At 39.1% G+C, this 14,955-nt stretch overlaps 2 protein-coding genes across 2 annotated transcripts in view; one reads left to right on the top strand and one right to left on the bottom strand.

The window, feature by feature from the left end:
* Nucleotides 1–1,070, top strand: part of ACSBG1 (acyl-CoA synthetase bubblegum family member 1) — a gene marked incomplete at both ends in the record, with an annotated part of 31,280 nt that extends 30,210 nt beyond the window's left edge. Inside the window, 2 exons of the mRNA XM_084293514.1 lie at nt 62–308; nt 994–1,070. Of these exons, the coding sequence (XP_084149640.1) occupies nt 62–308; nt 994–1,070 (324 nt within the window). The remainder of the gene's footprint in view (nt 1–61; nt 309–993) is intronic.
* A 2,497-nt stretch (nt 1,071–3,567) lies between these two features.
* IDH3A (isocitrate dehydrogenase (NAD(+)) 3 catalytic subunit alpha) lies at nt 3,568–14,692 on the bottom strand. The gene is made up of 11 exons (XM_084293170.1): nt 14,561–14,692; nt 13,539–13,601; nt 11,880–11,963; nt 10,390–10,504; nt 9,648–9,835; nt 9,255–9,388; nt 8,460–8,562; nt 8,317–8,381; nt 6,076–6,160; nt 5,665–5,817; nt 3,568–3,807 (listed from the first exon to the last, which is right to left on the bottom strand). Exons 1-11 carry the CDS (start codon nt 14,585–14,587, stop codon nt 3,724–3,726), a joined length of 1,101 nt encoding a protein of 366 aa, XP_084149296.1. The 5' UTR covers nt 14,588–14,692; the 3' UTR covers nt 3,568–3,723.
* Nucleotides 14,693–14,955: the final 263 nt, after the last annotated feature.

Raw genomic sequence — 14,955 nt, 5'->3', positions numbered from 1 at the left:
ATAAACATTTAATGCCTTGTAAGAATGAGCATTTGATGATTTTCTTCATCTGCTATTCTAGAGTGTACTGGACCCAGATACATCAGATCCCACTGACCACCTCACTGAGGAAGCTAGAGAATTCTGCCAGAAGACTGGTAGTAAAGCCACTAAAGTATCAGAGATAGTAGCTACAAGGGATCAGGCAATCTACCAGGCCATTCAAGAGGGAATCAACAAAGTCAACATGAGTGCTACAAATAGGGTTCATTGTATTCAAAAATGGATAGTTCTGCCAAGAGATTTTTCCATTTCTGGGGGAGAACTAGGTAAGATTTGTTGATTTTATCCTAATGAGCACACACTGTAATGGGGCTGCTGATCTAAGAGCATTCAAATCCAATTTCACATGCCAAATTCTGGGTACAAGCAATAGATGGAAAAGAAAAAAGTTATGCAGCATTTCACAGACTACAAAAACTGGAGTTTTTGATGTGTGTACATATCTACAGCAAACATGGTCATTTAGCGTGCATACAATTCTGTGACTAAATTTGACATTGCTTAGGGCAATTAAGCAATTCTAGGTAATTCTTTATGCATTAAAGTATTAATAATTTACAGTAATGATACCAAAAAGTCATCCTAACAAAAAATGGAGGATAAAGTGAAGGACTGACAGAGCCCCAAACACAGGCTTTTTTGAATAAATTGGGAATTGTTTAAAAGGTTTCAGAACTGTCAGCCTTTTAATTAGTTTCGGGGTTGGGGCAGGCAACGGGACACCTGAAAGTAGTCAGATATCACTCCCTTATCCACAGTTGCCTTTGAAGTGCTCACTAGAGGGAGGCAACCTTACATACAATTGCTTCTCCTTTAGCAGAAATCTACACTAACAAAGTAGATACTCTCCCATGCAACGCTCTTCCGTAGAAAATGTTATGAACCAAAGCTTAAACAAAGGAAAAATTTTTGTTTCTGTTTCTGCTGCTGTGACTAACGTCTTCTCTTAAGGTCCGACAATGAAGTTAAAACGGCTCACTGTGCTTGAGAAATACAGAAAAGAAGTAGACTCCTTCTATCAAGAGTAAGAAGTCTTTCATCCAAGCATTAAGGAAGACCTGTGAGCTAAAGAAAGTATTTCCTAATCATAAGCATTAAGGAAAACTTGTTTCTGTTATGTAGTCTAGTTTCACTAGAAAACTGCTCTATTCATTTAGTTATTTCTGATACTCACATAAGAGTTTGTCCTGTTCGTATAGAAGCATCTACAGTGTGTCCTTTTTCTAATACAGCTTTTACTTTATGCCCTGAATGAACAAGATTAAAAACACCTGCATGTTATGTATGAAGTGGGTATAACTAATTAGTTCCTCTAGACTGAAACAGAAGGAAAATCTTTATGCAGTGATTTACCTTTGTGTTGTTGTTCTGTAGGAGGTTCACTGTAGCTCATGTTTTATTTCTGTAGATCAGTAGTTAGCAGTAGCGTTAAGCAAAACTGTTACACCATTCCACTGATAAAGATAATTATTAAAGAAAAAATAAGTCACAAGGCCTCTTTTTTTCTGTCCAAGGGAGAAGTAAATTTTCACTAGCATACCATTTTGGAGCCTAACCAACACTCTTCTGTAAGGGCTAGACTTCAGTGAGACTTTTCTGAAAGCAGGAGGTCATCACTTCTTAAATCCATGTTGAAATAAGTGTTATTTCCCCTAAAAACAAGCACTCCAAGAAGTTGGGGGAATAGCTTTCTAAGAGTGAAAGACAAACTAGGTAATATAAGAGCTCTCACATAAAAATAAGTTTGTGTTCTAAATCGTAGTTTAAAGAGTTCACAGGACTCTTTAAAGCAAAAATATTTAGAAGGAAAGTTTATCTGTATTGCAACAGTACCATTGTGTTTCAATATTAATGTTTTACTAATACTTACAAAGGGGAACTGTATTTCTTCTTCCCCTTATAAAATATAAATCACATCACATGAAGGGCTAAAGGGTCAGGTGGTAAGTAATATTTGGCAAAGTTATAATAACAAACAACAACAGAGACTACAATTCTTGATTTAAAAACAAAACCACAAAAAACACCTTGCAGAACAGGCTATTTTCTCTATGAAAGTTCCATGATCAGTCTTAAACATCCTGTAACTTTAGTTTGTTGCTAGTACCAACAATCAGATCAATACATGAGGCATGACAGCAACGTAGGATTACAAAAACAACAAGCAATTGGACTTGGAGAACTTTATTTTTTCCCTATTTTGTGCGTAATGGTACTTCAGGAGTTCTTAAACAGTATTAAAGGAAACAACACAGCCAGCAGCTTGCAAAACATATAAGGAACTGTCATCCTATTCACCAAAAGCAGAGTACATAAGGAATAAAGCTCGTTGTCCCTCTAACACCATGGCATTAGGTGGCATAAAATAGCTGAGATGCTTACTATATAGAGCAATGCTAGAAGACAGACATTACCCAAACTAGTTTCAAGTCTGAAACAACCAGCCTAAACAGTCTCACTGAAAAGTAACTAAGAGGAGTAATAGCTATTAACGGAATAAAGCTTTAAGAAGTCTGGTTCTGGCACTAGGTATAATCCCATGCTATAGCCATGACTTGTAAAAATGTGCATTTTCTTGTAGGATATACTAATGGCAAGCATACCCTAAGACATCTCGGTCAGAGTGACTTATGAGGACTTGTATGTGATGAAGGAGGGAAGGAAAAAAAGGTGCTTTTATGCTTACTGGGCTTAGTAAGCAGTAAGAAAAAAGAATTTGAGATTCCCTCCAATAGGGATGAAATGTATTTCTGAAATGTAGGTACCAGAGCCAAGCCTTTACCTCTGTCTTAATCCTTTTAGGACCAGTCCCTTACATTCCGAGTTTATAGACTAAAATTACTAGTCAGTGCAATGAGATACACTGCATAAAAACAAAGTACAACACAAAAAAGCAATACAGCAGAAGCCATAAAATATTTAGTATAAATTGGCAAAGTTAGTACTTTTCCTTCACAATATATGGCAGAAGTAAGTTTTTATAATTTTCTCTCTTTAGAACTCTGTTATAAATTAAACTGTGCTTGAGAGAGGAAAACATTTAAGAACAACTTTGGTACAGATGTGAAAAACAACTTTCTGTTAGTATTAGTTCTCACACCTAGCTGGTTTGTTGTTTCTTTATGTACATAAATTAAATCTCTAGATTTTTGCATTTCTTTATTCATGACTTTCAAAGGCAAAGCTGTATTTCATGAATCAGACCATCTGGAAGTGTTTTTTCATTGCTTTTAATGCAACATTGCTGTTATTTCATACCCATTTCTTTTTATAAAGGTTATCTTGTGCTACTGTTAGGCTGAAAATCTGCCATTTAAGTTTCAGTAAGACCAATAAAAGTAGGCTTTAAGAGTTAAGGTGCTATTAGAATTCACTGATTCTGTTAATATGATATTCACATAAATTTGCTTTGTGGAAAGTGAAAACCAGCTAGTTGAAATGGTAGACAGTTACAAAAAAAGAAAACAGTTCACTTACATGAAAATGTTCACCAGATAGAAACAAACGAAAGCAGGCACAAGTATCCTCTGTAGCCATTTGGACTAAGTTTATTAATGAAGAGACCCTTCCTAAAACGTTTGCTCTCTTAAGAGACAAAAGTTATATGCATATAGATACCAGGTTACACAACGTACTACTGTGATGCATCCTCTCAGAGTTATTACAAGCCGTATGAGATGTTTAGTCTGTGTCCTGTACTCTGCGGCAGATCTCCTCTGTGAATTCTGAGCACTTTGCATTACCTCCCAAGTCTTTTGTCAAGACCTGAAGGAAGAAAAAATGGTATTAATAAAACATTTAATGGGGGTAGTCCTGCCTCTGCAGTTTTATCTTCTACATGTTGTACATGGGTACTGAATACAAATGAGACTACATCACATATGAGTTTTTCTGCATTCCATATAGCTTTCATCAATAACAACTATGCAAACTGAGGCTGGTAGAGAAAAGTGAGTACGAACATGGAGCGTTGTTATCTCAGTTGAGATTTTGTCTTAACTACAGGAAGAAAGCAAATTTGGCCAACGCTCTCAAGTTAAGTATTAACTTTTTTTTTCCTTAACAAGTTTGTCCTTTGGAAGTAAAATTCATATATGAGGACTCAGCACAAAGCTAACTAATTAAGAGTATCATTCAGTAATGTTTTTGGGAGGGTTATTTTTCCAAGGAACCCCACATGGAAAAAGCACATGGACAGCTCTCAAAATGCTGCACGTTAACAATTGTCTCATGTTTGCTTAGTTAAGAGATGGAAAAACAGACAGTTAAACTTTCTTCAAGTACAACTCCTGTCTGCCAGCATGAGGATTGTAAAATAATAATTAAGAAAGTGGGCAACATTGCTTGTCCAACCTAGTCAGATTAAAGCAGGCTAAGAGGTAATTTAAAAATCATTAGTTCTCCCCTTATATCACACACACACAGATCCCAATTAAATAGCTTGGGGTGGGGAAGGGAAGAAACAGCAAGCATGAGAGGCAATAAAATGTTACTATTTTAGAATCTTGTAATTTTAATTGCATTATGCTTTTTTCAATTTAAAAAGATTCTCTCCACTGTGAGCATGTAATCATAACATCGTAAGCGACTAGTAAACAAGTAGCCATGTCACAAAACTTGCACTGTTATCTTCTGTAGAATTACTGACCTGCAGATGGAGAATTTCATTTCCAGAGCAGTAAATGGAAACTTTACAGGAGCACCTCTTTATTCACTTGTAAGTTTATTTTTTTGTTTGTTTGTTAACTGGCTCCTACACACAGCAAGGTAGCTGCAAACAGACCACTTATGAAACGATGACAGCTTTTTGTTTAAGCATGCTTGTTACTTTTAATTACAAAGCAGCTTCTCATGCTCTTGCCCCAGATAACTGCACTAGCATGGCTAAATACTAATCCTCTTTAAAGAGAATCATCGGGATCTTTCCAGTTCTGTTTCGAAAAGGTAGAAGTCAAAGTAGGTGAGTGAACCAAAAGAACTCTGAGCAGAAATTCAGGTCAGGTTTCAGAGCAGAACTCTTTCCTCCCCCCTCCTCCCCAATCCCCTTTGGGTATGGAATCTGGAGAGAGTTTACTGCCCAAGGGAAATTGCATACAGTGTTAAGGGAAAAGGTAAATACCGGATATAGTTTTGCCCTTAACTGTTATTTAGTAATCCAAAAAGGAGCCAAAGTAGTTAGGAGTGAAAAAGAAAATAAGTGACCTGAAAAATAGGAGCAGAAGTATTACAGTCAGAACTGAAATGAGTGATTAAGCCTGTAAAAGGCAAATGAGCATACTTCACTTTAAAGGTCCTGATTTTAATGTATTACAGGCCTAACAAGGAAAGTAAAACTAGCTACTTGAATGTCCAATCCCTTTCATGAAAAACAGAGATCCAGTTCTAGTTTTAGAGCTAGTGGAAATTGAGACACAAGGAGAGCTACAGAGTATCCCTCATAGTGAGCTGAGCAAACTTGATACCACTGAGGGTAACAATTACTATAAGAGAACAGTTGTGGTACTGCTCAAGATTCAAGCCAGCAAAGCAGGGCATCTGCTGTTTTAGTGTTGATGTTCTAAGTTTAGCTATGATAAAATATTATTTTAATTCACTTTATGTATTTCCACATCTTCATGTTACCTTTCCATCTTTAATTGTATCAAAGCAAGCTGTCTCAATTTTTGTGGCATGCTTGTGTAGTCCCATATGACGCAACATCATTACAGCACTCAGAAGAAGGGCAGTTGGATTTGCCAAGTCTTTTCCTGCAATATCTGGTGCTGTTCCATGAACCTAAAAAGAAAAGTGAACCTTGCTGTTACAAAGTTACCATGTTGATAAAAATGTCCTAGTTAATTCTAGTATGCAACCAACTTAAAACTGAACAAATAGTCCATAAAAGAACATGCACAAGTTTGTGTGTAATACATATTCTGTTTTTTGAGTAAAATTTTTCTACTTTAATAGTCACATTATGTGTCATGGGAGTTTTAGATTCTCAAGTTGAGACAAAATTATTATTACTACTAGACCGCTAATAAGAAGACTTACCGATTCAAAAATTGCAACTCCATTAGCACCAATGTTCCCACTCGGTGTTACTCCAAGACCCCCAATCAATCCAGCACACAAGTCACTAGAAAAAAAAAATCCACAAGTTCTTTCCACATAGTTATTTCCCAGCAATGTATTAAAATAGCTTTGTTAATTCTCATTTTATTTTGACAACATTCTAACAAGACAGTCTAAGAATAATATTATGAAAGTATAGATCCTGTTAGCCACTTGTATTCCACTGGAACATTTGAGAACTTGCAGAACTGCTAGCAAGAGAAGTTTCAATAAGGAATAACAAAAAGGAAATTCTAAATAGTAAAATAAAGCTGATTAAGACACAGGCACAACAAAAGGTACTCAAAGCACAAGAAATCTGTAACAGCCTCAAGAACTACCAAAAATTCTGATGTACTATCTACACATACGTACATATCTAAGTCTTATTTTCCTTGAAGAAGCCACAGAACCACTTACTGTATATAAAGACTTTCTAGAAAAAATTGAATAATTTTGCTCAGTTAAGGAAATACTAGTAAAGTTTATTGTGTGAGACTTAAGGAATATGTTCCAAGTGGCACAAGACTGGCTTTACCCTTCTCTTTACTGAACAGCCTCAAAGTCATAAATCTAACATCAGCAGACCATCAGACATTAGTAATTTGCATGTATTTTCCTCCAAAGTTAGCATAGGAAAGGACAAACCAACTCTGCCTACAGTTTTCATTCTCTACCCTCAAAGCTGAAAAAACTGATAAGGCTCTTAAAACTCTAATATTTTAGCACACTGTTTTGTTGTCTACAAGGTACCTAGTAGATGAATAAAAAGCAGAGAAGTTTGGATGAGCTTGCAGAACTATCTTTTAAATTAACCTAAATTGATCAACTATAGTTTAGAAAAAAAACGGATACAGTCTAAACTTGTAACTTAAGGTATTTAATGCTTCAGGATGGAGATTCCTTCTGTATCTATTCAGGCCAAGAAACCTTTGGCGTTATGCTCATGCTTTAAAAAAGCACAGGGGGTGACTTTCTCCAGCGACACAAGTGCACTTCTTCAAGAAAGACTCAAATTTATTGAAGCTTTTTGGAAGTATGAAGTTGACAGAATTTCCACAAGAACTTTAAAACTGGCAATGCTGAACTAGGTATAGTAAGTTGAAATAGTACCGATGATGGGACTCAAACTGATCCGACATCTTGCAATTAATAGTGCAATTGTCTGCTGTGAGGGCCCTGTGGACTCCTCTACCAGTTCTTAAAACAAGAAGCATTACTTGGAGTCTGATTTTTCTTAGAGGTGACTGATATCCTTATCAGAGGGAGAATGCCATCTTAAGAAAAGCTGAATGAACATTTCTTCTTATGCATCAGTTACTTTTACACTCATCTGTACAGAAAACAGGAGATGAACTTAAAGACTTAAGCTGTCATTTTAATGTCATTTTAACTTTTAATCAAATTCCAAGGCTGTTTTCTTCAATCTCTCCTTGGACATGCAAAGAGAAGCAGTGCTCTGTTATACACTGGAAAAGTTCAGATTAAGACACTTCATTTTACTAAGCAGTAGTAATTGAGTTTACATTCTACTTAAACATTTTTACAGAACAGAAAAATGTCTGCTGATTGACTTGGCTTTCAGGACATCAAGTAACTGTAGTAGAAATGTTTTTTAAATATGAAATTTAATCTCAAAGTGAAAAAAAATACAATACAAACCCCGAAAGCTGGTAGGATAGTAAGAGGCCATACATTTCAATCTTCAGAATCATTTACCTCTATGGATAGCTTGCTTTAAATGTGATATTCCCACAGTCATCTTATGTAAGTTTTCCTAATGCTTAAAAATAGCAAATTTTTCCTACTGTCTACCCAAGCATTCTGTGCTACAATTTGAGTCATTAACTTTTTTCACGCTTCTGGAGGAATTTCTCCTACACCAAACCCCATTTGAGTAATACTCCTAGCCTTTATCTGCAGAAACTTTTTTCTTTTAGTAATATGCATATTCTCGTCATATAGCTCATTCCAACTACATAGTAATAATATTAGTGTAATAATACCATCCTTTCTTCCTATTCAGAGTCTGTGTGGTGTTTAGCAGCTGACTGGGTTAAACCACAACATGAAGAACTCTGGATGCAAAAAACAGTCACTCATCTGGCTGGCATGTAACCGGATTAACTTTCTGGAACAGTATTTTACATGCTGATTTAGTTTAAATCAAAATCTCCATACCTGAGGATGTCACCATACAAGTTTGGCATAACAAGCACATCAAATTGTGACGGATCCTGAACCATCTAGAAAGAAGTATATTTTTATTAAGGCTAAGAAAGTAAACTAAAAAATAACCATAACTAAACCAGATAAATACTCACATTCAGACACACAGTATCTAGATACATTTCATTAAATTTAATATCTTTACAGTTTTCTGCTGCCTCCCTGCATTTTCTCAAGAAAAGCCCATCAGACATTCTCCTGCAATTAAGTGAGAGAATACGGCTGTTACTGAAAAGTAAACAATATATTGAGGTAAAGAATGCATGCAACAGGAATTTAAATAAAGAAAAACATTAGAGTGCAGACACCTAATTGCTGACTATTAATCCCTTATGTTAAATACAAACATTTTTAACATGATACAGTCAAAGAAGTTAACCCTTTTGTATTCCCATCTAAAATGTTTTTGGAGCAGTAGTTTGACTGTCACACATTAATTCCCAAACCCTTGTTAATTCCCTTGTTCTTTTACTAAAGGCTTACTAAATTTGTACAGATGGTGACATGTACTATCTATCACGTGCAGTGTGACTCAGTTCACTATGAAGTGCTTCGGAAGCTACAAAGGACACTAGCTATTTTCATGCTCATTTTTTAAATTCTTTTTCTTAGCTTATTTTTAAAGTAAGAGCTGTGGGAAGAAAGTCACAGCACTCCCACAGACTTACTAATACAAACATTAGTCTTACAATTAGATTTAGAATACAAACATTAATAGGTCACTCCAGACCTATTAATAGTAGGTCAATATTGTCCATTTTACTTATGAGGCATTTACTTCAAACATTTTACTTACTCCTGCTAGCATTAATCTTAGACATTTGAGGAAAATTTAAAGCGGTTTATAAAAGCTTATTTTTTGTTGTTCTTAAAAGGAAGTTTCAACATACATAATATTTGCCTTGTGTACAGCAGTAACGTGGCTTCTCTGATTGTTTCTGGCATACTCAAAAGCAAACTCTGCGATACGCTTGCTAGCTTCCTCTGTGATTAGCTTGATACTTTGCACAACACCTTCAACAATCTGAAAGACAACGGTTGCATTACTAGTAGAAACAGAAGCTTATTTTTTTCAAACCAATAGTATGAATGTTTGGAACAACAAAATAGTAGAATTTTCAGCAAGACAGTCTGCACAATGCATACCACAATAAAAGACCATTTTTGATGGTAAAGAACTTAAAAAACACCACTCAGCCTCTCAGTAAGAAACGACTGAGATGGGCAAAGTTATTAACAAAACATAGAAACCCTCCAGAAATACAACACTTCCAGCAACATACCACATGTTCAATTCCACTGTATTCGCCTTCTGTGTTCTCTCTTATCGTGACAATGTTTACATCTGTGTAAGGGGTTTTGTATCCTTCAATTGAGACACAGGGACGTACGTTTGCATAAAGGTCAAAGGTTTTACGCAGAAGCAGATTCATTGATGGGTGTCCTGCAGCAATTGGGGTTTTTAAAGGGCCTGAAGGCAAGAAATAATAAGAAAAATGAGATAATAATACTACTCCACAAATTTCAGAGTTGAAACTCTAGGTAAAGTTCTGTGGCACTCTGACAGAGGAACTCCAAATTCCTCTGTAACCCTTACACTGAAATGCCACAGAAATTCTCTGTGCCATCAAGAATACTACAGAGTGATATAAATCAGCTGCTCAAAGGCCAAATTGTTTCCCTCATTCACGTGGAACAGGAGTTCTTATAAAAGGTTTTTACTGAAATGAAGATACTATTAATTGAGAGTATAATTATTACATTCTGTTGTAAATCAACTACCTTGGAAATACATTCTGTTTAGAGTATAAAGTTGATATTTAGTACTGCCCACCTTTAACATATTTCCTAGAAAGTCTGTGACACAGCTTTGACACAACGAACTGTTTTAAGATTACAGAAGACAACCTGACAGACTGTCCCCTAGAGTTAGCCATTATATTATGTTAGTGATGAAGGATTTTTGCTTTAAACCAAACTCACCATAAAACAATATTTAATACCTTTGTGTTCAACCCCAAGTACCTTTTAATCCCATTTTGTTTTTATCCATGGATTCTTTGGCATCCGGAGGTATCATCCACTTTCCTCCTGGTCCTTGGATAGCTGTAACATTCCTCTCTTCCCACTGAATAGGAGCCTAAACATATTTTCTCTATGTTAACTTCAATATCAAGACTTTTGCTTCCACTTTTAGCTTATTTTTCACAACAAGGTGCTTGAGGAATTTTGTCCAAACCTTCCTAAACATTTTTTCTCTGGTGAGTGACAGAAAGCATTAGATGCTTGAACTTGAAAATAAGAACTTCTAAAACACAAGTAATTGCAAATGAAATAGTACGATCAGTATACTATACCAGCGCAAATTTCACCATCACAAGATGCCTCCCTAGTAATGATATACAGGTAGCATGAGAACTGCATTTACATGCTAATTCCTTTAACCTTTAAAGAGTTCTCAAGTTCCCTGTATTCAAGAGGCACAAGACATCTGAAAATGGAATTCATTGAGAACTGATCATACAAACTGCCTGAAAGATGGTGCATAACATGGATATATCTGTTATCTAAATTGAATCTGCAAGTGTTTCATGGTGCTTTCTGAATTTTCGTTCACCATGGGATTCTTCTAATAGGAAACAAGCTGCCACCTGTTCATCAGGGAAGGCCATAAAGGAAAAGGTGCAAGGTCTTACATAAGCAAACAGAACCAATCTAGGCTTAACATACTAGAAAAAGAATCTCCTTGAAAATGAACAGATCAGAGTAAGGACTGAAAACCTGCACTCATACACAAAGGTAGGTTTTACTCTGCCATACCTCCTGCCTCTCTCCCCCAAAACAGCCATAGCTATTAAAAGCTTTCACGTGTAATTAAAGATAACTTCACCTTTTCCAAATCTAAGTTGGACAGTTCTAACACAAAGTGAATATGCTTTGACACCATTGCTAACAGGGAGCAATTTAACAGCTCTTCAGGAAAGAGCACTATTTTATTCAAAGCAAATGGTACAAATTCTCATGAAGTTCCTGGGATAAGTAGGAAAACAGTTCTTGGACTGTTTTCATTATCACAAAAGGTGAATGCAATTTAAAAGTGCAGCAGAATAACTGCAGTAAGGTTTCTAATAATAAAATAGTTCCTTCCCTTCACATATGCTTTGATCTGCACTGAGAAGTCACAACGGATCAAAGAACGTCCTGTCAGTCGCTCAGGATTGCTACCTCAACAAGATGATTTCACATGATACATTGAGTTGACATTTCCAGAACTTAAGTGCAACATTTGCTCTCAAGTCACTACTACTCTGCCAGCTAACACTTTCAAACACTGCCATATTGCAATACTATCTTTTAACATCTGAAGCTTCAGACTGTTTGTATTGCCAAGAAGTTTTAATAGCTTAAACATGACTCAATCGTTTGGAAGTTAAAAACATTTATAACTATAACCTAGATAACGTCTGTTGTGGTAGTTAAAGCTACGGTGCTCACAGCAAGACAAGTAGACTTACTTTGGCAGCATCAAAGATCTTCATCACAGCAGCAGAAATCTCAGGTCCTATGCCATCTCCTGGGATTAAAGTTACTGTTTGTACCTAGGCAAAGAAATATCAGTAGCACAGCTAATGAATGCTATGTTCAATGCAGGAAACATTTTCATAAGTTGCAGAAACCAAGTAACTACTAGAAAAGAAAGTTTGAGTTACCAAAAATCACTATGAAGAGTAGCAGTATTGAACAGAGAAGCAAGAATGACAAGCTTTTTTTCAAAGGGAGCGTGCAAGCATTTTAAGAGATTTTTTTTTAAGATTTGCCTACTGTTCTTATTTTAGAACACAGATTTAACTTGAAAGACAGGTTCCTGCTCAATACTCCTTGAAATAAGTGATCTCAACATGCTTTCTTCTTGAAAACTGGAGAGGAGACAGCATTGTCATGTTTTCCATACATCTCCAGTATTATCAACATGCTCTGTAATACTGACCCATGCTAGGAAAGACTTAATTTATGTAAAGCTTATAGAAAATAAAAACAAAAACATATCTAAACTTCTCAAGCAGTTCTCTAAAAAATGCACACTCATTTTTAATTCTGTCAAGTTATTTTTCTGCCATGATTTTCTCAGTTTTCTTTCCTTTGTCATCTTCAAATTGATGAAAAAAATCACAAACCCTAGGCTCACTGGATAACGGGAAGAAAGTACTCTGCTTTGATTAAAAAATATATTGATGATTGCTATTTTCATCCTCCATGCCCCAAGTCTTGATTTTATTTATAAGTTTCCAATATTTTTGTAAGGAATCATTACGACCTACAAAAAGGCGGCTCGGATACAGCATTACGTGTCAAATCCCAACTAGAATCAAATGACAAGATATGCTGCCATCCTCCTCCAAAGAGGATACTCAGAATTTCAGAAGGTTTTATCTGAAATAATAATGTGGTATAAGCAGATCTGGAGGAGCCTTACCTTCTACAACTTTCTATACTGTGTAAGACACAAGCTACACTTCAGTTTCTTCTCTCCACCATCAGTTCTAGAAAACTTAGAGTTAAGAGCCACGATTCTTCCTTAAACTTAAGTCCTGCTTAAGGGTACATGCAGTGGTGCTGAGCCCTGCTTCTGCCTGAGCAGTTTTCAAGGCCATCTTCACTGAAAAAAGGCCTGTGGGCACCTCAAACACACACAAAAAGAAGGTAAAACATCTACAGGGAAACACACAGCCAGTGTCTAAAGTACATTAAAGAGGGCCTTGAAAAGGCAGAATTGTAAATGCGAAGTACTCTAAAAGCAGCAAGATTTAGAGTAAATCCAGCATGTAGCAGAATGTCTGCAAAATAAAGATGAGAAGCTTCTCAACAATCTTCCTAATTTGCCTATATCCTGATGAGTTTCAGAAGACTGGCTTATGACACCCATATTTTAGGAAAAGGTGTTTTTTTTTAGTAGAGTCTTTTAAATTAGCACTTACTCTTTTATATAAAGTAGCCAAAGACAGTGATTAACCAATATACATCCAGTATGGCATTAGGAGCCTGTATGTTCATTTATTCTGGCCTTATTTTTGAGAAGATAAAATTAATAGCAGCAATCTTATAAAGGTCAATTTCTGGGACTCTTTCTTGAGAAACTTCTTTAAAGAAAAAGGAAATGGTACTATCATACTCACAGCACTACCAAAACTTCTGGTCACCTGTTTTTGGTTTTTGAAAGCACCTAGCAATCGTGAAACCTGCAGAAACACAGAACAAGAGGCTGCTATCTTATTGCACCAAAGGGATTTTAAACAGTTAACGATAGCGCAGCGACCATGCATTTTAAAGTCCTGTCACTTTAAAGTCCAGTCTCAAACCAGCACACAACTCGAAAGCGAGCAGCTGGTGCCTTGCCAAGCTGCCCACAAGCAGTGTACCCAGCTCCGCGCACGGGTGTTCCCAGCAGGGTCAGGCCGGGACAGGCACGCCGTGCCGCAGTGCCGCTCCGTGCCTGGAAGTGCGGGGAAGCCGTTGCACAGCAGCCTGAGTCCTCAGGTGCCACACAGCGGGGAAGCAGCCGCGATAACTCCAGCTGAGGAGATGATACAACGAGGCTTAAGATCGCAAAGCAGAAGGTTTGTTCCACCAGCAGCAGTACGTTGGTGCTGAGGTCTCGCTTCCACAGCTGCTTTCCAGCGGTGCAGATTCCTGCCGGGCACGCTGGGTGCCTCAGTCCTTACCCCACAGCCGTGCCCTTGGTGCCGCAGCGGGATGCGGAAGCCTCCTCCCGAGGCACGCGGCACGGCCACGCTCACCACGGCGAGAGCAGCCGCTGCCTGCGCGGCTCCGGCCCCGCACCGCGCCGGGCCCCGGCCGGGCACAGCGGGCACCGGGCCTCCGGCGGAGGCTGCGGCACACCCCGAGCACGGCGCCGGGAGCGGCTCGGTGCCACCTCAGGGCGCGAGCCCCGTGCCCGGCCGCCCCGCCACCCTCCCCGCCATCCCTCCCTCCGTGCGGGCGGCGCAGCCATCTTGGCGGGGCCGGGCCGGGCCGCCTCAAGGTCACGGCAGCGGGAGTCTCCCCGCAGCACCCGGCGGCCCCCTCCCCTCCCCACCCGCCCGCCCGCGCTCCCCTCAGAACCGGCAGTCGCAGCCCCGCGCTTCCCCCTCAGCCCGGCACAACCGGCGGCGCTCTCCCGGCCCGGCCCCGCACCTACCGCGGGCATCCACGCGGCTGCAGCCATGGCTCGCCCGGCGCCGCGCCCCAGCAGGCCCCGCAGGCACGGCCACAGCGCCCGCAACCGGGAGGAGCCCGGCACCGGCACCGGGACGAGCCCCGCCCCGCCCCGCCCCGGGCAGCCCGGCCCCGGCAGCGCCGTGCGCATGCGCTGAGTTTCCCGCCCAGCGCTCGCGGTGGTCTCGCTGAGGTGGTGGTGGCGGCGGTGGGGAGGGGGGGGGGGAACGTGGTTGGAGCTCCTCAGCCCCCGGTGCGGCCCTGAGGGGCACCGAGCGCTCCCGGTGAGGGGGAGAGGCCGCTGCTGGCAGGTGCCTGGGGGCGCTGAGCGTCCCTAGGAGCCTCGCACTGCGTGGAGGCACGTCCAGCCGAGGGGTA

Source organism: Netta rufina (genome assembly GCF_964035555.1).
Source record: "Netta rufina genome assembly, chromosome: 11".
Classification (NCBI taxonomy): domain Eukaryota; kingdom Metazoa; phylum Chordata; class Aves; order Anseriformes; family Anatidae; genus Netta; species Netta rufina.
The sequence above is the reverse complement of the archived record's forward strand: the minus strand, read 5'-3'. Positions and strand labels throughout refer to the sequence as shown.